The 24000-nt window shown below is 30.5% G+C and overlaps 2 protein-coding genes across 2 annotated transcripts in view; one reads left to right on the top strand and one right to left on the bottom strand.

Moving 5' to 3' along the window:
* LOC129235172 (signal recognition particle subunit SRP54) overlaps positions 1 to 15894 on the top strand; it is a 30821-nt gene extending 14927 nt beyond the window's left edge. Inside the window, exons 10-15 of the mRNA XM_054868860.1 lie at positions 3449 to 3535; positions 4402 to 4475; positions 7090 to 7198; positions 10443 to 10613; positions 12389 to 12484; positions 15504 to 15894. Coding sequence (XP_054724835.1) covers positions 3449 to 3535; positions 4402 to 4475; positions 7090 to 7198; positions 10443 to 10613; positions 12389 to 12484; positions 15504 to 15592 — 626 coding nt within the window. The 3' untranslated portion in view covers positions 15593 to 15894. The remainder of the gene's footprint in view (positions 1 to 3448; positions 3536 to 4401; positions 4476 to 7089; positions 7199 to 10442; positions 10614 to 12388; positions 12485 to 15503) is intronic.
* A 175-nt stretch (positions 15895 to 16069) lies between these two features.
* LOC129235170 (cap-specific mRNA (nucleoside-2'-O-)-methyltransferase 1-like) overlaps positions 16070 to 24000 on the bottom strand; it is an 84694-nt gene continuing 76763 nt past the window's right edge. The window contains exons 20-25 of the mRNA XM_054868859.1: positions 23646 to 23765; positions 22456 to 22547; positions 22201 to 22317; positions 20610 to 20719; positions 18821 to 18929; positions 16070 to 16719 (exon numbers count right to left, since the gene is read on the bottom strand). Coding sequence (XP_054724834.1) covers positions 16560 to 16719; positions 18821 to 18929; positions 20610 to 20719; positions 22201 to 22317; positions 22456 to 22547; positions 23646 to 23765 — 708 coding nt within the window. The 3' untranslated portion in view covers positions 16070 to 16559. The remainder of the gene's footprint in view (positions 16720 to 18820; positions 18930 to 20609; positions 20720 to 22200; positions 22318 to 22455; positions 22548 to 23645; positions 23766 to 24000) is intronic.

Here is a 24000-nt window from a genome sequence, read left to right as displayed (position 1 = left end):
AATGGTCCTTATTTATATGCGAAAATTTTTTTTTTCCGGAATTCAACAAGTGACGCCCCCTAGTTTTGTGACACTTTAATAAAATGTAACGTGTACAAAAATTGAACTCGATCGTTCAATAATAACACTTCCCCCTATGCCGTTGAACTTTAACACTTTTGATAATTTTCCCACAAATCTTCGAGTTTTTACTTCAGACCCAGTACATCGTTTCTCCTAGGTTTGCAAAATATTTTTACAGTGAGGTAGCACTAAAATTTATCTTTTTAATTACTTCATATCGTCGAAAGGTTTTACATTGAATAAGAATGAAATGGTGCTTTAGAAACTTTACCTTAATCGTACGTTTTATTCAATGTATCTCAATCGTGTGCATTTTTTTCCGATAGTCTTGGACTGTCTGTAAAATACTAAATCACTTTTGTGACTCATAATTTGGTAAATTAGTTGTGAAATTCTTCGATTAGTAATGCTCCTCTTTCCATTGTATCATTCACAATTTTCAGTATTTTAACAATCTCTCTTCCCTTTAAATAGCTTCCTTCATTTTGCCATGAATCAAGATCAAATAGGAAAAAATCTTTTAGTATTTGTAACTTATCAAACAGTTTTATTGACTTGTAATTGATTCTATAAAGAGAAAGATCTTTACTAAAAAAGTATTTAAAATCATCTACTGTTATCTGAAATTTGTTAAAACAGTCATCAGACACGTCTTTCTTATCACAAGCATTTTTTGGACTAGTCATGATTGGGTTGCTGCGAAAAACCATATATTCATACAGCATTTAATTGTAAAACAGCTTTGAATGGCTTTCTTTTCATGTAAGGTCAATTTAAATTGTTTCCTAAAAATAAAAATTTTCAAACAAAAATTCCTTTTGCCACCCATGTGGCTCAGGGATAAGCTCCAGGTTGCCGAAAACATACCCCTGTAGGAAGAAATTCCCCAGGAAATATTATCACTAGTTACGAGAATTCTCTGTAATCTTTCTCAATTCCACTTTTTACGGACAATAATATGTCAGCAACTTCGTCTTTTAGAATTTAAGTGGTATGTGTACTTGATTGAAATGTTATAAGTTCTGAATGATTGTGGAAACAAAGTTTTGAAGCGCCTAAATAATTGAATATCTGATCTAGAACTAAAAAAAGCAAGAACTTCTTTAAGGACACACTCTGCAGTACGATTTCAAGTGCATGATGATGGCAATCCAAATGTAATATATCACCATTCAGTTTTTGCTCTAAAAAAATGCATGCACAATTTTTCCGGTCGGTATTGCAAGTCGTTGTATCAAACACTACAAAAAGCAGTTAGCATTAAAGAACTATCATCTAAGATATCATATACAACTGAAGAAATATCTAAGGAACTCCGAGTAGCTGTTCAATATTAGGACCTGAAGCTATCACTAATCCTGTCGGCGTTCTTTTTCCAGTTACATCTGAATGTAGCTTTGTATCCCAGTGAATATCTACAAAATCTAAATTTAAATTCATGAAATTTAATTTTATCTCTCGAAGATTTTCTCTTGCTCTCTTAAGGAATGTACGATTGATCACTAGGTCATTTGGATTTAAATTTACTGCATCTACATAGGCTGTAAATAAATTAACATCTTTATCCCTAATATGGCATTTGTCTAACAGTGATGAAAGGCGAGAAGATATCAATAGTTGGCAAGTTTTTTTGTATTGTGGTAGACCAGCTGTAGAAAACAAATGTTCAACAGGTTAGGGTAGATACCCATTTCGGTTTCTAAATCTTGTGAATCGCAAGAATATGATGATAATAAAGGACTATGTACTGAAATAGAAGAAAATTAATTTATAGATTTCTACATTGTTCCGATCTGGATATTTTTTAAAATTTATATTTTAGCTATGTAAGTACAGTATATTTTTATGTTGGGAGTAATAGAGGATTTTTCGAAATTTATACTTTAAAAATTAAAAATTGCATAAGCATTTAGGTATGTTTATAACTAAAAAACAGCGAATTAAAATATAATTGCAATTACTTATATTTATAACATTGAAACTTCGCGACTCTATTTGCCACACCTATTACATACATAGGGGAAAAAAATCAACACCCCCAAAACCTGGAGGAAGCAATTTGTTGTTGTCAAAGATCATTCATTAATGGCCTAGACCATTCATTAATAGCCTATAGAATCCCTTGTGTCCATCTTGATGGGAAGAAACGTTCCCCTGCCGCTTGGTTGGAACAAGCGCAGAAGAGCGGTACGCTTGACCCAAGGCCATTGGTGTACATTTTATTCTCTGTAACATGTTAAATTTTACAGAATGAAAGTGAGGAAATGGTCGCTCTGGAAGTAGCAGCAACAATTGAGATTCAAAATTACTTTAAATATAAAATGATATTTTTACATAAAAATGAGAAAATCCACAATTTTTTCTTCAAAACTCAAAAAAGGGGCCCTAGGGGCACGTGTTAATAATCATGGATTGACTTAAAATTTTGCAAGGATCATTTATTTGTATAATGGAACAAATTGAGGGGGCGTCACGTAAAATATCTACAACTTCAAAAATAAGGACCACCCTAATAATATATATATATATATATATATATATATATATATATATATATATATATATATATATATATATATATAATATAATAATAAAAAACCCCTGCTTTTAGTTTTAGGTTTGAGCTCTAGTTTATTGTTTTTAGCGTAGCAAGTGGTGCGTTTGCCCATTGTTACTCTATATTACATGTACTGGAGCTTAAACATTCTCTTCTAGTTCATAGTTAAAATTTTGGTCTTTTGACCATAATTAATAAATCCTCCATGGCTGATGAGCTCTGGATTCACTCTTTATCTATTCCTACTTAATAGCTGTTTGCATTTTTCCTTTTTATCATCATTTGTTATTTATATTTGTAATTCTGTTTGCTTAATTTTATATATATATATATATATATATATATATATATATATATATATATATATATATATATATAACCCCCCCCCCCCCCAAAAAAAAAAAAGTCGAGTCTAGCTATGCCTCTGGTCAAAAGTTTGAATAATTGTTATTGTTTTACATAACATTATGTATGTATACATACACATATTTAATATTATTTCAACTGTTTCTTTAAGTGCATGTAGGAATTGTTCATTATCTTGATTGTGTCTGGTGTATGCCTTTGAATTTGTATTCCTTCTTTTTAGAAATTTTTCTTGTATCTTAATATGCAGCAAAATTCTCTAGTTCATTTACATATGAATTCTGCTTGCCAGTGTGTGTCAACATGGTTTCATTATGCCAAAACAAAAAAACCACAAGCTTTTTTTTTTTTTCAACAAGCATAAATGCAGATTTTTTTTTTTTTTTTTGATTGATAAAATGGTATAACTTATTCCAATGAATTTAGAGAATATTTTGCCTCACAAATGTGTTTTTCTTACAGGAATGGGTGACATTGAAGGCCTTATAGATAAAGTAAATGAATTAAAATTAGATGACAATGAAGAATTAATTGAGAAACTAAAGCATGGTATTTTAATTTTTTCATATGCATATTTTAATTAATTCATTTTTGCTAACATGCACAATGTTTCATATTAATTTAATTGTATATGTCAATGATTTTCATATGCATTCTCTTATGAGTATTCAATAGGTATTAAGTGACTAATCAGCACAATAGGTAGCAAAAATAAAATGTGACCGAACTAAAATCTAGTGTGGTGTGTAAAAAAGTTTATTTTTAAAATATTCGGTTATTTTAATATAATTTATTTTAATCTAACTAGACTTTTATTAATGATCTCACTATTCTTAAATACATCAAAATGCAATCTTTAACTAGCTACTGAAACTTTTAAGAGTTTCTATCCTTTTTTCTTCAACTCTTCTGAGATTCCAAAGGAAAATCTATTTGTGCTGCCATCAAAGACTTGATTGAACTGCATTGAATACAGTAGCTTTAAAAACATTTAAGAAAACATAAAATTGATAGGACTTGAAAAGTCCCAGTTTTAAATAAAGGAAACAATGTTTTAGAAGATTTTGTTGTTCAGAAGTTTAACAAAGGGCAGCGAGTAGTTGAACTTTAAGAAAAACAAATCGTTTTCAATAAAGTTAGTTTCCATAAAGCTCTTATAATTTGTATAAGAAATGTTTTGGTTTTTAACAAAGAATGTCGATATATATATGACCTTTTTACTTTGTATATAAGAAGTAATGATGAAATAGTAAATGTAAGTCACAAAGCTCTTTTTTTATGTCACTGAATAGAAACAGAATGATGCATAACACTTAATGTTGAGCTAGTACAGTTCTTTCATGTAAAGGCTGGATTAATGTTGAATATTTTACACAGAACAAACTTAATAAGTTTTTTTTTTCTTTTTCTTTTAGGTGAATTTACTTTGAGAGATATGTATGAACAATTCCAAAACATTATGAAAATGGGCCCTTTTAGTCAAATAATGGTCAGTATAAAATGTTTGTATAATATCTCGTTGTTTTATTTGTTGCAGCAATCGATATCTTCCTCACCTGTAAAAAATAAGTTATACAATAAAATTGCTTAAAATTTAAAGTGCAACGCAGTCAGTAAGAAATTTGCTCTTTTTGTTTTCTTACCTGCAAGTATAGCATTGTACTGAAGACATAAGTTACTTAAGATTTGTCGAATTTAATTGCTATTATTCTCTAACATGTAAGTAGTCTGTAATTTGCTTTGCTTCAGTTTTTGCACAAATTTCAAGAAAAAAATTGGTTACTTTTTCCGTTCAATATTAGTTACACGTTATTTGATCAATATTATTTGCAGCTGAAAAAAGACTGCACAACTTTAGAAATGAATGATAATTTAGGTAAGGTTAGTTAAGTATGGTGATAATTTAAAGTAACACCATATCATACATTATTTGAAGAGTTAATAATCAAGCATTAAAAAGATGTGCCAGATCTGGGGGGGGGGGCAAATTGGGGCTTTTGCCCCAAAAGCAGCAACTTCTCCCTATTTCCATGAGTAAGGGCAGCAGTTACGAATTTTTTCCCCGACTTAGAAAAACAAAGATCCGCCACTGTTAAAAACGAGATTTACTAAGTATGGGAAAAGGGGGCACATGTGAACATGGTATGTTTTACTAGGATAACGTCGAGAAAAAAAACTTTAAAAATTCTCAAGTAATGGCAGTAACCAACCCTACTTCTTAACCAAACTTTCAGAGAAAGGAGCCAGTTTATGTTCCTGTGGTGACAGCTTCTTTGTTTTAGCAAATGCTGATGTGCTTTTATCACTGTCTTCTTCATGTAAAAACATATTTCAAGCTAACTAATGAGCTAAATTTAATTATTTCAAACCTTTATATGAACATTCATGTAAATTTATGCCAATGTTTAAATTTTGTAATTGAATTAAAAATTCTTTATTTTTGAAAAATCATTCTATGGTTGATGACGGGCACTTGTGTGCACAACATGTAGGGGCATATGTGAACAGTTCCCATATCCTCTCCGCAGTACAGGAAAACCTGTGAAGTTGACCACCTGTCTCAGTTGATTGTTTTTTTCAGGCACGGAATAAGCATTTATCATATAAATCAACCTTTGTAAGTTGACCTCTAAAGTAGTGCACCGCAAGTGGTTAACTTACACAGGTTTCACTGTATAAATATTAGTGTAGGCTTATTATAAGTGTTTATTTTGCTGCTATCAGTTTGTAAATTTATCGTTAATTATTCTTACTTAATTATTAATTCTTTATTTTTTAAAATACTTGAATTACTAAATATTTGCCCAAAAATTAGTGGTTTATAATACTTGCAAGGAAAATAAAGACAAAATATTTTCCTTTGACTAAAAACTAAAATTTAGAATAATTTCAAAATTCATTATCATATTCTGTATGAAGCTTAAATGCACTGCATAACTAGAATAAACTTAAAATAATAAAATATTCCTTGTATTGTTTAGTCTTATAAGATTTTTCTCGTCAATCCAGTGGTTAGAACGTTCTATGAAACTTTAAAATTTGAAGGGAGCAGAGTTACATAATTTGGAAAATATTTTCTTAATGACAGTTATGCTGTGCAATTCAAACTAACACAGTACAGGTTACAAACCCTTGAATGTAATTCGTATAACATGTATGCATCATCAAAACGAGTTTTTGTCTAAATATGATGCTCGTCTTGCATTTTTCAATTGTGTTCACATGTGCCCCAAGCTTGTTCACATGTGCCCTTCTATAGGGGCACATGTGAACAATTGAAGACATTTTTAAAAAATTCCATAAATGAAAGAAATACTTTTTTAAAAAATCGGAAAAAATTCCTGGGCACAAAGAAAAGATTATCCAATTATTTAATTTTAAGTAATTTTAAGCAGTAACATCAAAACATTTATAGTACAACAGCTAAGTACTTCCATTTATATAAGAGCAGCTCAGTATTTCCATTAAAGTGGCCAACTTTTTTCAGTAACTAATTACCATCAGTACTCAGACATCAAATATGATCCATTTTTAATTTAAACGTTTAATAAAGCGGAACCTATATCACTTTAATATTTTTTGATTATTTTCAATCTCTACAACATCTTTAGTTATGCATAAAAAATTACCAATATATCTTTTGGACTTCACAACATTGAAATACAGAATTAATAATATCTAGCTCCAGAACTTGTTGATGAAAGATTTCAAAAGCATTTTTCCATGGTTTTATTTATTTATTGTTATTATTATTTTGCTTTTGTGCATTTTTTAAAAACTTTTACAGAATTTTCTTGTTTAAAATTTTCTTTATCATTTCTAAACATTTGTGGGTGTGTGTCTGTGCTCTTCTATGTTAAGATCCAATTCTTCCTTTGTGATTTTCTATTTTTTTTTAATTAATTAATTTACTAAGTATTTATCTACTAGTAATAAATTTATTCTAGGGTTCAATGCCATTTTTTAAATATCTTGATTAGTATTAAAAATTTAAAATTAATAATAATAGTAATATTATATTCAATTTCAAATCTTAATTAAGTTTTTAAAGCATTCTTTAAATTTGAAAACACTAATGGTTTAAAAAAATCTTATAATTTCAGGGAATGATTCCTGGATTTAGTAGTGATTTTATGACGAAAGGTAACGAGCAAGAATCAATGGCCAGACTGAAAAAGTTGATGACAATCATGGATAGTATGAATGACAGAGGTATTTTTAAAAAGATTCCTTGTATTTTTAATATAAGTTATAAGAGATTATAACTAAAAATGAATAGTGATGGTTTTGTGCTATTTATTTGCAGCTTCGTTTTTTACTGAATGTATAATGTTGCTATAAAAAAAAGTTAAGCAGCCAATATTCCATTGCTATTAGGAAATATATGCAGAAAAAGCCGTGTCGGCAAGAGCCGAGGCCCTTGTCAGTTGGGTCAAAATTTGGTTTTAAAAACTTGAACAAAGATGGGGTAGGGCAGCAGTTTCAGGATTTGTTTCTGCTTTAAAAAATCCAAGATCCGACTCTGACAGTTACAATGTCTCCGCTGAGAAATTAATGTATTAAGTGGGTGCAGTTTTCTACATAATTTGCATTGAGATTAATTTCTTGACCTCTCAACACAAAAATCTCTCACAAAAAAAAATGGAAATGACAAGCCTGTTTTTAAGGGCAATATTCCTGTCTCGTGGTGCTGTACCTGAGTACTTTTCATTAAATCTACTAGTATGGAGAGTCAAGGCAGTGATGCTTTAATTCTATATTTTATTAACAAATTTTGAAAGAAGTTAGCTGTCATTTTATTTTGATGTTCGACAAAACCACAAATACAGGACTGCCACTTAGTTATTGTACTAAAAATAGTCGTTCTACTAGCTTCTTAAATGAAAAATAGTCTGCAAAATAGTCGGCAAACAATGAAAATAATACCTAAAATCGTCTCCCATTATTTTTTAAATAGTATTAATATTAAATTATGCCACATATACTTTGAGGAATAGACATATCTCAGCTGCACGATATATGATTGGGATCTCCTAGACAAGCGGAGCTCTCTCCAGTTGCACACAAATGGTGTTTCCTACATGGTCTCCAATCGTAATTCAGTTATAAGATTGTGAAAGCTGTGCATTAGAGATATTTATAAAATAATGAGAACATTACAGCTAGTAATTACTTTTTTGAAATGTCTCAAAAACATAATAGTTCAAAAAAAAAAAAATATTTTTATTCTTTCAAGTACTAATTAGCCACTTCTCTGTCTTAAATGAAGTAACTTTTCATCCCTACTACTCTGTTTAATTATAAAACAAAGCAAAATGTTTGCCAATTTCCACTATATGATATGATGGATAACCCAATAGTCTGTTAAAAAACCATCTGTTTTACGCATCAGTAGTTTTAAACAATTGTCTCCAATATTACAATACATGCAAAAGAATTATAATATGATGTTTACTATTTAGTTTTTGTTGCTTAAATTAGTAATTTATACTTTGAGTTCGAAAGTATCTGTTCTAATTTATAAAAGATTGATGTGTCCCTATTGATTAAATCGTTCATTCGCGACCATGCACCAATTACGTATGCTAACTTTGAGTGAGTTTTGTGGCAAGAAAGAGCATTTAATTTAAATTTTAAATCTTTAGCTATTACCTTTTTACAAATTTTGAGTTATGTCACTTTCCTTGCTAGGGTGCAATATGTCAATTGCAGTTAAACACTTTTCTGTTTCTAAGTCTTGCTAACACACCCTGGTTATTTTTATTTTATAAGGTACAACAGACTTTTAAATTTAAAAAAATCTAAACACTGGTTTTAAATTCACAATCATTTACGCATATAAAGCACTCAAAAGCTCTTATTTACATTTGTACATTAAAGTTTATTTACATTTACAGTAAAATGAAAGTAATGAAAAAAAACAAAGACTCAACAATATATGTTTATTAAATAATACAAGGGTAAGTTTAGCACCCACATAATTGTAATGGTTATTAATACGGCATGTGGTTGAAAAAGTTTAACAAGTCATCCCCCAAACCTTTCATAGTTAATAAAGTTAAAATGTATTTCCAAATGTAAAGCAAATAAGATATTGCATAAGTAAGGGTTAATAATGCACTGTAGTATTTTGTATGGTACATCAGGCTTTTAAATCACAAAAAAAAAGAAAAAAAAAAGCTTAACTCTATTAAATTTACTATTTCTTTTGCAGATAAAACAATCGTTAGCTTTTATAAAATTAAAATAATAATAATAAGGCTGAATACTCTATGTTTGTTAAATACCATTGCCCGAATATTGTAGCTGCAGAGAACAACAAGCATAAAAAAACTGCAGGGTTGCCAGAAAATAACGATCCAGAGTAACCTAAAATACCGTTTTTGCCCCCATTAAACTTTGTTTTGCCATTGAATCAGTTAAAATACTACATATTTCCTTCCCAACCAGGAAGTACAAGGTACAAGGTTGTAATTGCCAATCCCCAAATCCGAGATTTATATTCCCCATCACAAGGTTATGTTATTATCGTTATTCTGAGGTTATTATTGTTCTTCTTATTGGCAAGAAATCAGGTACTTAAAGCTGAAGCTGTTTTTTTTACATTTCCATTTCTTTTTTTTTTTTATTTTTACATCCCTCGTATTTTTTACATTTTAGTCACTTTAAGGTCAAAATAGTCGTTTTTGGATTAATTTGGGTTGACATAGTTGTCATAGTCTGCAACAACTATACAAAATAGTCCCTTTTTTTAGTCTGCAGTGGCAGCCCTGCAAATAATGAGATGTTAAAGGATTTCAAAATATAATAAAACTAGTCTTGTATCACACACATTTGGAAATATTTTATACAAAGCATGCTAACTGCTGAAGTAATAAAGGATCTAATAACTAATTCCTCTGAATGATGCAGATTTGGAAACTTTAAAGTTGTTGATATTAAAAAGTGGTTATCTTTAAGTAAGACTTTTTAAAAGGCTTTTTTTAATATTTATAGTGATAAATCAATACAAAGGAAAAGACTTGTAGGCTTCATTTTGCAACTTTCATGAAGTTAACAATGCCTTTCAAAAAAAGAACTGGACTCAGGCTTATAATTTTGTTTCTTAACCTTAACAAAAGTTCTGCGGCATTTTATAAGAATGAAATTGAAATTTTGTTTCTGGAGTGATTTGAACATTTACCAATAGTTGAAGTTTTATTAAAATATTTTCTATCCTTTAAAATCTGAAAAAAATCCTTTTTGTTGATATAAGTTCCCATTTTTCCTCAGGGGCAAACTGGAAACCTGCTGAGAACAGTTATTCTTTTATGAAAAAATGTGATCAATATGAATGTTTAGCAAAGTTGTATCTCATTATATTAAAAGAATTTTTCCTTGACACTTTATGAGACATTCATTACATGAGTTTTATGTGTGAATTATACCTCAAAAGCAAATATTATATTTTTCTTAGAACTGGATCATCGAGAAGGAGCGAAGCTTTTCTCAAGACAGGCTGGCCGCATAACTAGGGTAGCTAGAGGCGCAGGTGTAGCAACAAGAGACGTTCAAGAGCTATTATCACAATATACAAAATTTGCTGCAATGGTAAAGAAAATGGGAGGAATCAAAGGGCTGTTTAAAGGTAACTAACTAGTTATAATATGATTTCAATGGGGTAATATCCATTCAGTCATTATCCTTTTGAAAACTATTAAAATTCTTAGTTTCTGAAAATTAATGCGAAAGCTTGTACAAACTGATAAAATCATCATTATTTTAGGTGTGCAAATAATTATAATGTAATAAGCTTGCGAGAAAAAAAAAACTTAGCAGCAGCAGCCCAAAAATATTTCAATTTTAGGAACTTTAATCAGGAGAAAAGCTTTCCTCAAATTCACAGTTTTCTGCTGTTTGTGCCTATTTTCAATCTTCCTCCCATTTTTTGTTCTATTTTCCAAGAAACCCTTTTCAAAAATGCCCAAAATTCAATTCACTACTACAGCCCTCTGCAAAAAATGTCAGTAATTTCATTTTTAATCAAAAATTAAATTTTTGGAAATTAAACTTTCCTTTTGTCGAAAATCATAAAATGAAATGCATTTTGCTTTTCAGTTGCTGCTGTGCATGGTTCTTTTGAACATTTTTGTGAATAGTGCACAATTGACAAATTGCAGTATGCATGAATGATTCTTGGCTGTTGTTTTTTAATTTTCAATATTGGGTCATAAACAAATAAGACAGTGGGAAGCAAAGGGATACAAGTGGCAAAATTAAAAATTTGGAGATAATCATTACAAGTAGTAGGGGAACCTCTCCTTTGTCTCGGGCAAAGAGATAGTACTAATAGCACTGGTAGGTGCTGCTTTACAGCAGAATATAGGGGGAAAATCAATGAAAATCTACCTAGGACATTATTTGTAAATGCGTTTTACTCAAAACTTGAAAATGTCCACCTGAATCCCTTTGCTTCTCACTATCTAAATGATGTCACTCTTTGAAAGGTTTGTGAAATTGGGTTAATTTGTGATGAGGGGGGTGGGGGTAACAAGAAGTGAGATCACACATTTTCATTGGAATAATTTTTTTACTGACTATAAGTTTATGTAATGTAGCATGATGTGTGACAATGGAAGAGGAGGGGGTTTTAACTTTATTTACTTATTTCTCCTTTTAAATCATTCATACTTTGAAGACATTTGAGATGTACAGCGGAACTTTCAGAGGGACATTGTTCGTACAGTATTCTACATAGGTAGTCAGTAAGCTTTCCTCGCAAGAATACAATTCTTCCTTGCCATTAGTGTATAAGAACTTGCATGTACATTGGAGGAAAAACATCTCAATAAATTCTTAAAGTAAAAAAATTAGGCAATTCAAGTTTACTGAATCAGTCAATGAATCCTTTTTATTCATCAATGTTGAATCTACTGAACAATGTATTTTACTTTTTATTAAAATTTTTCTCGACTTAAATAAATAAAATTAAAAAAAAAAAACTGAGTATGTATTCAGAACTTACATAACTAATTTGTCATATACTAAAAAGTAATTTTTTATTGTTAGTAGCTTTTGTGGTAAAAAGTTTTACTTGCTTCCATAGGTGCATAGCTTAAGATGTTTAAATTAATTGTTCAAAAACTTTTTAAGACAATCAAGTCAAAAATTTATTTTTCTTAGATGTTCTGTATAATAAGCTCTCTTCTCAAATAAACCTCTTCAAAGAGCAATTTAAAAAATATTGTAATATATTTGCTTTAAAATCTGTATTTATAAAAGTGTAGTGTTTCACTGGAATTATTTTTTAGAAAAAAATGATTTAAAAAAAAAAAAAAAAAGAGATTTCCACAGGTTCTTTGTTTCTAATAAGCATTCTCAAAGTTAAAACTCCATTAATTCTAAATGCACTTTTCTTCTCAGGTGGTGACATAGCCAAAAATGTTAACTCTGTACAGATAAATAAGTTAAATCAACAAATGGCTAAAATGATGGATCCAAGGGTCCTACAACAAATGGGTATGTATTTGTCACTTGCATTTTAAATCTAATTTAAAAGTGCTTCTGCATGCATTTCTTAAAAATCAGTTAACTCTTCTAACAGTTTTGTATGAATCTATTTATTACTTTTAAATGTCTTTAAATACAACTTCTTTTTAAGCACTCCATTTTTATGATACAGTTTGAATTTTTTTTAAAGAAATCGTTTTAAAAATTTCATGTAGGGGAATGCGGGGCAAAGTGAAATAGCTTCAAGTTAACTTTTTTTTTTTTCAAAATAAACAAATCTGAAATTTGTTCTGAAAATTACGGCACATAAAGAAAGAACAATATATTTTTTAATAAAACTTTCTTAAAAAATTACTTTTTATTTTTGGCAGTAAATTTGTACCTCCAAAAAAGTTGGAAATTTTTCACTTTTTCGTGGAGGCAAAGTGAAAAATAAGATATTTTTCTAATGAAATATTTTCTATTTGACTAAAGTCATTTTTAATCAAATCAATGAGTAAATAAAAGGATGAATGAAAAGGAAATGAAACAATAAAAGAATAAATAAATACAATAGTTATTTATTCTTTTCCATTCTTCTGTTAATAAGTCCATGGTTATTATGAAATCACGCCTAAAACGAGCACTTTGTTAATTTAGTTTGGTTTACTATCAGGGCTCAAAAATTATATAGCCCGACATGCCCGGAATGTAAAAATTCCGATGGGGCATGAATCTTTAACCCTCACATGCCCCGCTGGTAAATTTTTTAATCAAATATTTCTTCCTTAAATTTTATTTCGCAATTTTTTGAAAAATTACTGCATCCTTTCGGGAGCTTAAAATTTATTTCAAGTGGTACTGCTAAAATCAAACTTTTACAAACATAAAATCATTCAGAATAATCGACAAAGTCACTGAGCAATCTGCCTTAAGTAAAGTGTAAAATAATGTTTTTGTTTACCGCAACGCAACAGGGATTGCCTTAAGTGGAGTAGAAAAAGAGAGTTTGCAGTTTCTGGTTTGTATGGAAGTGATCTTATCCTTTATATAATTTATTTTTTTTGTAAATTATAACGACAGCTTAGTACGTAGTATTTCTTAATTTTTTTTTTTTTTTATGTTTTATAAATAATTCTTGATTCAGATATAAAGCTGTTAAATTAACTTTCTGTCTGCTTAGAGTTATACAATAAAGAAATCTGGGCACGTAAAAATTTTATATGGGCATGTATGTTTTAGACAAATATGTCCAGTAGAGCATGTAAAATTAAAGATTTTTCTAGCCCTGTTTACTATTTAATTACATTAAAAATGTCAAAGATATTGCGTAGATCAAAATAAAAGTTTCGGTCAAGACAAAACTTCTGACCTGTTCTTGGAAAAAAAATCCCGATTGAGAGCTTCAATTCTTTTTCAACAATTTTGTGTCACTTTAGAAAGCTCTCCATGTATTCTTTAATCCTGTAACTTCCAACCCTTTTCTTTTAATCGTCAAGTAGTGACAGCTATTCTACCTTTTCCCGGTTGGCACCGAAAGTTTAAAGTGAAACTGCTGTCAACGCAGGCATTATCCCCCAATTGTCCTTTATATTGCCTGCCTCTTCTTAATCTTGAACACACACTCCAAGTTCATACTTGTTAGCTCTCTGGGGGAGGGGGTATTCTCGGCTGCATTGAACTATTGTGTGGGAGCCAAGGCCTCTGCTATTCTGAAAGAGTTAAAGCTCATTACACAATTACACCTATTTACCTTTGGACAGGTCAGTGTGCTTGAGGACAAAACAGTGATACTGAGGATAAAAGAATTGGAATGTAAATATTATAAATTTATGTATTAAATATTACATTACTTTAAGCTAAAAATTTGTAATCCAAAACTGTCCAGGTTTTTTTTTTTTTTCAGAACTATTCTATATGGGCTAAAATATACTCAAAGAGAAAAACTTTGTTTTTCTTTTTTAATTGAATCGTTGGAAGAGTTTTTTTTTTGAGCAATCACGATTGCTTATTGCTTTCATTTGACTGTCTTTGGCGTTGTGGTTCCTTTTTCAGCTTGGACCAGGCCTGCAGCACCACCGTCCACCGGCGGCGGCGCGGCTGGTCCTGAGCACTGTCCCCCGGAATCCACTTTTGCTGGGCGGTGGCGTCCATGTCCCACACACACGAACGCCTACACACACACACACGAACGCCTACACACACACACGAACGCCTACACACACACACGAACGCCTACACACACACACACACACGAACTCCTACACGCACACGCACGTACACAACACTCACTCACACACATGCATACATACACCCACGCACCCACACACATGCGCCTACACAAACACACACGCTCGTGATTGCGAAAAACATAATTTGAATTCAAGATGCCAAAAATTCAAATTAATTTTTTTTTTAATTAATTTTTTCTTTTTTGTTCATGATTGTATGATTTGCCTACTTTTTTTTGAGCGATCACGATTGCTTCTTGCTTTCATTTGACTGTTTTTGATGTCCTATCATTTTATTTTCCCACCGCCACCCTCTGCACCATCACCATGGACAGGCGGGCTCCTCACGATGCTGCACCTATAGTGAAAGCCGTCTCCAGGTTGCATCCATGTCCTACACACACGCGCATACATACACAACTACACACACACAAAAAAAACATACACACATGCATACATACACACACATTCATGCCTGCACACAGACACAAACACATATGCCCACATACGCATACAAACACATACACACATACACCTACACACGCATACATACACACACATACACACAACTACCCACACATTCATGCCTGGACACAAACACATACGCATACACAACTACCCACACATTCCTGCCTGCACACAGACACAAACACATGCCTACATACACGTACCCCCCCCCCACACTTATGCCAGCACACATACACAACCCCCCCCCCCCCACACACACACATGCCTACATACACACTCGTGATTGCGAAAAATATAATTTGAATTCAAGATGTCAAAATTCAAATTAATTTTTTTTTTTTTTTTTGTAGGTGGAATAAGTGGTCTTCAGAACATGATGCGTCAACTACAAGGAGCAGCATCAAATAATCTTGGTCATGTTATGCGATCTGGCAAATGACAAAGCTGTCAATCTTAAAGTTTCTAATTAATCACCTCATGCTATAAATTGGTCATGAATTCATGATCATTATATGGCAAAAAGGCAATCTGTGATGGCTTTTAAAAGGTTGAAACTATTTATAAGGTAGATGCCTGTCATCCATTCCTACCTATGTATATTATAAATTTTGTACACAGTTTTATGAATTGTAAAAAAGACATTACCTGTACATAAACTGTAGAATGTCAGGAAATTTCTTTATTTACATAATAAATTGTAAATATGGCCAAATTATATTCACTTAAATTGCCAGAGAAAACTGTATGAATGATTTATTAAACTCTTTGGTTTAAAAAAAAAACTAGTTTTGTATTTAATTGAAATTCCAAATATCAATAACAATTTTATTTACAATACTTCTTTGCTTTTTACAAGAATTTTAAAACCAACATCATTATTGTTTGCATACAACTTAGAATTGCTCTATAACACCATTCATAAGTAAGTTTCAAAACCTTCTAAAAAGCATGACTGTTTAATGTTCAAAAAATCATTTTTAATGTAAACATTCAGCTTACCAAAAAATCAATATTTCAAGAATATAAACCATCTGATTTTAACTACAGAAAATTTTGCAAAATCAACTGTTGTTGAGCATGGTATTATATTTTGTATTTAAACTAAACATGCAAGTATTCAATTCGCATCTTACAAAAGCAGTTTTATGTACTTTAAATTAACAGTATGAAAAAAATATTTTTACATCAAAACTGGAATATTCCAGTCTTTACTGTCCAGTCTGACAAGAAAAAATCCTTCCAAATATTTAAAATGACATAACACACAGATGAAAATGACTTAAATTACATGAAAAATGACTGTAATATCTTCGCTACATAAATACAGCATCGTCATAACAACTTCAAAAGGGTAATGCATGCCTCAACAAATAACAGATGCATTACGATACAACAAACTTCTTTTGCTATACTTGGCCTGTAAGCTTCTTAAAAGTCTTTTCAATAAAATGTTTTACAATGTCTCCATGTAGTCCAGAATGCTCCTTTGCTATTTCAGTTGACTGTCTTTGCAAAAGTTGAGCTCCTGATTCCCAATCCCAGAACAATCTTTTACTAAAAGAAGTCCTGAAAACAATAACTTTTAACTATTTTATTCAATATTTAATAATATACATAAACCTTTTATTAAGAACATTCTTCAGTGTATATACTTACCTAACCTTTTTCAAACCAGATAAATGTTTAAGAATGCTTAAACAAACATTTATTTGGTCAATCACAATACCAGAGATGCAACTCTTGAAATATAAAAATTAAAAGTAAATACTATATCAGGGTTTGTACAGACTTCATCAAAAGAATTCCAAAGGGTCCAGAAAAAATCCAGGAAGTACCGTAAAACAACGTGTGCAATAACACCTTACATTATATTCACTTTATGTAATGATAAACCAATCTGCTTTTCTTAAAATAATGTACAAACTCTTTACGTGATCACAAAAATACGTTTTTCAAACAACTTAAAAACCACACATTTTGATTGCAAACATACATGTATTTTAAAGCAATAAACTGATGACTTATTTGAATGTTAGATCTGCACATTTGTTTACTCATCTGCATATTGTTCATCAGAAATCAATTCTATTCAGAGCCTTCTGTTTACCTAACTTGCAATGAGCGGAACACAACCTGCTTAAGTGCAGTGCTAGCTGATATCCCAACACAGATGCCTAGCACTAAAAATAAAAATGACGTAAATAAAATAAAACAGAGGTCTCGTTTTTTTTCCTGGCAAGACTACATGCAACGCCAAACTTTTGTAAGCAAAATGTAATGATTTCTAATTTTAACAATTGCAAACATGATCAAAGTTGCCTTAGTTTAGATTCACGAATAATTTCCTGGACTGTTTAAAAAATTAAAGAAGTTCCAAGTACTTTGGAAACTGATTTTTTTCCTGGAAATGGTTTCCAAGGATCCCCGGAGTCTGTACACACCCTGTAATATTCATACCTATTGGTACGTAATAGATTTTTGATGGCAAGAAATGCAGAATCAGAACTCTCATGTGATAATGGCATTCTACAATAGTGATTCCACACGAAACCTACTTAGTGTATTTCCTAGAAGGGGAATGCACAAGATTTGCAAATCAGGAGCTAATAGAAAACCCCATTAGGAACAAGCAACAAAAATTGGATCCAAACAGGTTTTTTTTTTTTTTTTGAATAAGAAACACACACAAACCGTTTTTTTTTCTTTTTTTTCCTTTTTCTTTTTTTTTTCCATGGGATTATTAATAGCTAAAGCTACTGAGGCAATGAAAATCACAAGAGGTTTTTTTTTTTTTTTTTAACAATTGTTTCTTTTCAAATAATGTGACAGCAAAAAACATCTATCTAACATGTTGCACCACAGTAAATTATTGTACTCTGAACCAAACCATTAGAATATCTTTCACATATCATTCTCATGATATGAAGTTAAACTCACTTTTGGGATTTGCATTTAAGCCTCAGGCTTTAAGTCATAAAAAATAGAAAAAAATAGATTTTCATAAAAGCATAGGTTTTCAGAGATCCACCTAACAAATTTTCCATCTCATTTAAGATCTTTAGAAAACCTCAAACTTTAGTTTAAAAGGTAAAAGAATAAAGAAAATTTTTGATTATAATTTTAACCTGGGGATAAAAGCTAATGTTCTGTTCGTTTCATTATAGGAACTTCTTTTCTTAGTATGATGAAATATTTCGTTATGCTCATTGCAGTTGTAATCTGAACAAAAATGTTTCGCTATTGCCGGTTAATAAGTTAGAATTGACCTATTCATATTCATACTGGAAGGTAGCAAAAAACGTTTTAGTCATATTTCTTTTTCTGACACTTTAAAATTTTGTTTTAAAGAACAGGATAGTCTGTATTTTCTCTTTTCAATTTAGAATTAAAACTTTCAATTTTATCAAAAATTATATTTCGGAGCTATGAGACAAAAGTCATTAAAAAGTGTAACTTTAGTAAATAACAATGAGTTTATTTCAACTTATCTTTCTTTTACAATGTTATATAATGCATAACTGTATAATATATATTTATTAAATGATGATTGCAAAAATTGTTTATTAAACTTTTAACTTCTAAACTTTATGTAAAAACATTGTTTTTAAACTCTATAACAAAATCAACTATTTAATACATGGCATATTAGGAATAAAATAGCACTCACAGAAAGTCTGCACTTGCTCCTTCAATTCTTTCAAAAACAGATGTTTTATCCTTTTTGTTGAAAAAATAGATTCTTTGTTGAGTTTTACTAAAAGCTACAACCCATGGATCTAAAAGTAAAATGTTAACTATCATTTATAAAACATGAAACAATGTATAATTGCAAGACAGGTCTAATAATTTTCATTTAGGGAAAAAAAAAATTGGATAAATTTAGATTTTTGCCAAGTGAATGTTTATATTAATGGTAAACAGAGTTTCAAATAAAATGAGAATACATTTTCTTACTTACATCAAATAAAAGGGCAATCAAATACCATGACAGCAGAGAAACATAACAAAAAACTGTTACTGCTGCTTTCATATTTTCAAGCTTTTTTTTTTTTTTCACGACCATTGTTTCCAATAAAAACTCACACTTTCTCAGAAGATTTATGAATTCAAAAGAGTTATTTTCCTATTTTAAAGTTCTTTTGTTGTTTTTTTCAGCATTTAATTACATTTACTTAAAATAGTTTTAACAATTTAAAAAAAAAATGAAAATGCAAATTGTTAGATGAACATCATTGTATTACCTATTTATATCACAGTTGTAAACAATATTAAATGGCTGAGATTATACAAAATTACTATTAAGATTAAATACAGTAATACCTCTAAAAAGAGGAAGCTGTGGTTGTGAGGTATGCAAAAAGATAATTCAGAAAATTGAAAATGCTTAAGTTTGAGAATTTAAAAATAATGAGGCAAATATTACAATATTTTTAAACAAAACTTTTTATATAGATTGATAGTAATTTTAAAAGCTTTTCAATACAGATCTGCATTATTATCTAAAGCAAAAATCTGAATTTAAACTTTACAGTTTTTGATCCCCTACTATACTGTAATTTTCACAGCCCTTTTCCTGCAAAATAGATCCAAGAATTGGTTGTGTTTCAAACAATTTCATTCACTAATGCATACCTTTAAATGATTAATTTCGTTTCAATAATGTTTGCATTTTTAAATGATTAGAACAAGTTTCTGGTGTGACCGACTGAATTAGTATCAAAGGAGGATATGTCATGGGCATGGCTTAAGTGTCAAACCTTTGAAGTAAAAAACTTTCATGCAATGGCCACAGCCAAGGTGGGCCCATTGTCAGTGGTTTCCGGACACATCTTCCTCCATAAGACTTGTTAAATTTACATCACTTTTACTCCAAGTCAGGCCATTTGAAGGACCCCCCTGACTAGGCTGAAATGGCCTGTCGATGGCCATGGAGATGGCTAAGTGTATATTCCAAGTTCAAATGATTACAAATTACAGAAATAAATATTGATGAATTAGCCTGTCATCTTTTTAAAATTAGCCGTACTAGGAGAGAGGATCTCTGGGTGTTATATGTGTAGGGAAGAAGGGAGACCTTCATTCTAAGGATCATGTGCTATAATTTCCAATTCAAGGTGGAAAGAAATGAAATATTTTTTTATAAAACCACTGAACTATGTGGTGGCTATGAGTGGCTGTTGTTAAGAATTCGCCATTTGGAGGTGACCTTTAATGTAAATCCTTTAAGCATGTTCAGTTCTGGAAAAAAAAATATATATAGCCGGCCTTTTGAAGTTACCAAATTTTTATATTTAGTTAATTTGAATTGTTTCAGAAAATGTATGCTATATTTCTGATTGCTACTATTAGATTCAAAATGCTATTAAAAAGCAAAAGAAAAAAAAAATAGCTATCACAAGGTTCTTTTGAAAATTTGCATATATTTTTAGGAGGTAAAATATATATGTTCAACATACCAACTACTGTTCTAAAAATCAGCAGACCAGTCGGTAAAATGTGCCTTTCATTATCTAAATCAAAACACAACCTAGGAACTTGACTGTTTTTGATAAATTTCAAAGCTAACCTAAAAAAAAGGGAACATTTTTATAATTAAAACTTGCTAGCAGCAAAATAATAATTTGTACAAGACATAATAGTAGTTCTAAAATGCAACTTAAACTCCAATTGAACTCCAACTTCCAAAAAATAATTAATAAAATTGCATCATAATTATCAATTTCAAGTTTATGAAATACTTTAGAAGGGCTAAGAAGCAACCTTCAGGATGATAAAAACTAAGCATTTTTTGTGGTCTGTACACAAAATTGGAAAAAAAATTACAAGGATAAATGAGCTCTTTCAAGGACTGGTTACGACTATTTGAAAGCATGAACTTTTTTACAGTATTCTTAAATATTAAAACCTGAGAGTATATGTATCCATCTCTCTATTTATGTCACTCTAGCTTCTTTTGAAAGCCAGAGAATTGACAACAAACCAGGCCTTGATAGATTTGCAATTTTTTGAACATAACGTTGAGACAGTTTTCGTTTTCTGTGACTTCAATTAGCGGAAATCCTTCGGTTATTGACAGCATGCCAGTTCCCCTCCTTCGATTTTCTTTCCCAAGAGTGCCCCCCTTTCAAGCTCTTTTCATAGCGTATGAACCATGTTTTTAGACATACCTAGATTTTTGTGAAAATTTGAAATTCTGTAGGAGAGAAGAAAAAAGGCTGGAAATAGAGGTTTTTTTAAAAAAATTCTTCTTTATCAAATGTGATCTATGATTTTAAAAGTTATTGATATCCTAGGTCCTGCGCTGATTGGTTGATTTATTGTGGATTTCCTCTACCTAAATGTATTAGTCTTTCTTTAGTTCCACTGTCATATTTGGTTAAAATCACATGACATTGAAAAAATTATTTGCCTGCACCCAACCTTCATGATGCACTGCCACTGGGTGAAACAGTGGAGGACATTTAACAAACTAATGGAGAAATGATGGAATCCAAGATACCAATGAACTTGACATTGTACTTACCTATTACTACGGAAGCTGTTAACATATTTTTGAAATTAGCAGTTTTACAAAATTAAAGCATATACAAAAAGTTTCTGATATTGAAAATGGTTTTGGAGAAATCACATTGATGAACTATAAGCTTAACATAATGATCACAATAAAATAACTACTAGTGTTAAAAAAAAAATCATAAAGTGTATATGAAACAACTTGGTTCTGTTAGAGCTCTTTAATTAGGGGTGCCCACCTGGGGGGGGGGGGTCATGGCGCAGAATGCAGCATTGAAATTTTAAGGGGGGGTTTTAACAGGTACTTTTTCTTTTCATTTGGGAGGGGGGGGCTGCGCCCTTGCTCTTAGGGGAGTGGGCATCCCTACTTTAACCATACAGGTAAGGTGTTTTTACTATGCTACCAATACATAATTTATACTCTCAAAAATTAAGCTTGTTTACAACATTACGTCAGTTTTGATGGCATAAATATCACTAATCCTTTGCTGTCATTACAACTGAGGTCAACAACATATAATATAAAATTCTTACTTTGCAAAAACTTCTCTAACTAGATGAAGATCAAAAACTGTTTTAACCCTGAGAGAAGTATAATCTTTTTTGCTTGGTTTAGACACAGCTTTAACCAATTTTTCAGCTTGAATCATTCTAAAAATGAAATAGAAAAGAAATTGCAAATTAAATAGCATAGCACTAATTTTGTTTGAAAAATATTATTTCTCATTTTTGCACATTTAAACTGGGAAAAGGAAACACTAAGCAAGATTTTAAGACATTTTTATTTACCTATCTTTGTAGTGCCGTTTTCTTACATCTTTCCCCCCTATACTTATTGCATCAATAATGTGAAGGCACAAAATCTTCCTTTGAGCTCGATTCTACACAGGAAAAAAAAAACAATAATATTTCTGTCATACACAGATATCAGAGCAATGCAACACTGATGGTGCAACATTGCTTCAAATGCTACAAAGTACCCCCCCCCCCAGAAAGATTCAACTCCCCCCCCCCCCCCCCCCCAAAGTAAAACAGACCCTTAAAGACTCCTATGCCTACTAAAATTCTTTATTTCTTGTAGTTGTTCAATTATTTTTGAATAATTTTAATTTTATAATTAATAATTAAACAAGTTGTAAGATAAACAGAAAACACAGAAATCAAAAATAAAATTCAAATCAGTTTGAAACAGGTGGGTTTTTTGTCTACATTAAAAATACATACAGCTGGAAAAAAATAAAGAAGTTGAGATAGTGGTCACACATTACACAAAAAGTTAAAATTTAAGCAAAATTAGCAAGAAAATATTCATTAATAAAAAGGGAATAAATATTTAACAAAATGTGATGCATATAAGAAGTGTTAAAATCAGAAAACTAAAAAATTAACTAGTTCATATCAGTTTTAATTTGTAATGTATTGTAGCAATTGCTTGATGGGGGGGGGGGTCTTTTGTGTTGTAATCATCCCCCTCCTCTCTGACACATTGTTGGAAAAAAATTGTTTCTTCTTGAAACTTGAATCATGTTGCGGTAAACTTCAATTAAAAAATCAACTAAAAATAAGCTATTAGTCAGAGAGGTATAAAATTTCCTAATGAATTAACGATTGGAAGTGCCCAGCAGCAAGACACCCCCAATCTAAACAATTACTTCACCTTTCTTTTTGAGTACTGTATTTCAGCATTTACCTGTTTAAAAGAAAAAAAAAACATACAAAAGCCTTTTGTTATAAATGAAAATAGATCTTTCTTCCTCCCCTCTATCATCTAATTATCTATGAAGGTAAATACATTTTCGGAGGTTGGCTACACGAAGATTAGTTATTGGTAAACAGGCTGAAGATACATCTTTCCTTTCACAAATTTTCATTATATTTTTTGTAATATGATTTGTAATAATCATTACAAATTTTTTTCTCTTTTCTTCCCCCAGGTGCATCTTGCAATAGAAAAAAGTAATAGTAACAAAATAGTTTACCTCTCCTTTAAGCTCATAGACAAATTCTCCATAAAACAATGTATTTGCTGGAAGTTCTAATGTAGCTTCAATTTTTTTCCATTTACTGTTTTTTACATCATATCGATAAACATTAAGCCTCTGAAATTTCATAAATTTGTGTTATAATAATTATTCAAGTTTAAAAATAAATTATAAAAGTCAAACTTAAGCACCTTAAAAAGTTTAAATACCTCAATATAAAATTGCCTGGTGTAACAGTACAGTATAAAAAAGTACATTTTCAAAATTTGCAAGCAAATGTATGTTGTAGCAGACTACAAGCATTTATAACAAATTAACATTAAAATACAGTTAATAAAATATACTGCAATAA

The sequence above is a fragment of the Uloborus diversus genome, chromosome 2, assembly GCF_026930045.1.
Source record: "Uloborus diversus isolate 005 chromosome 2, Udiv.v.3.1, whole genome shotgun sequence".
NCBI classification, from domain to species: Eukaryota; Metazoa; Arthropoda; class Arachnida; order Araneae; family Uloboridae; genus Uloborus; species Uloborus diversus.
Note: the sequence above shows the minus strand (reverse complement) of the source record. Positions and strands in the feature narration are given on the sequence as shown.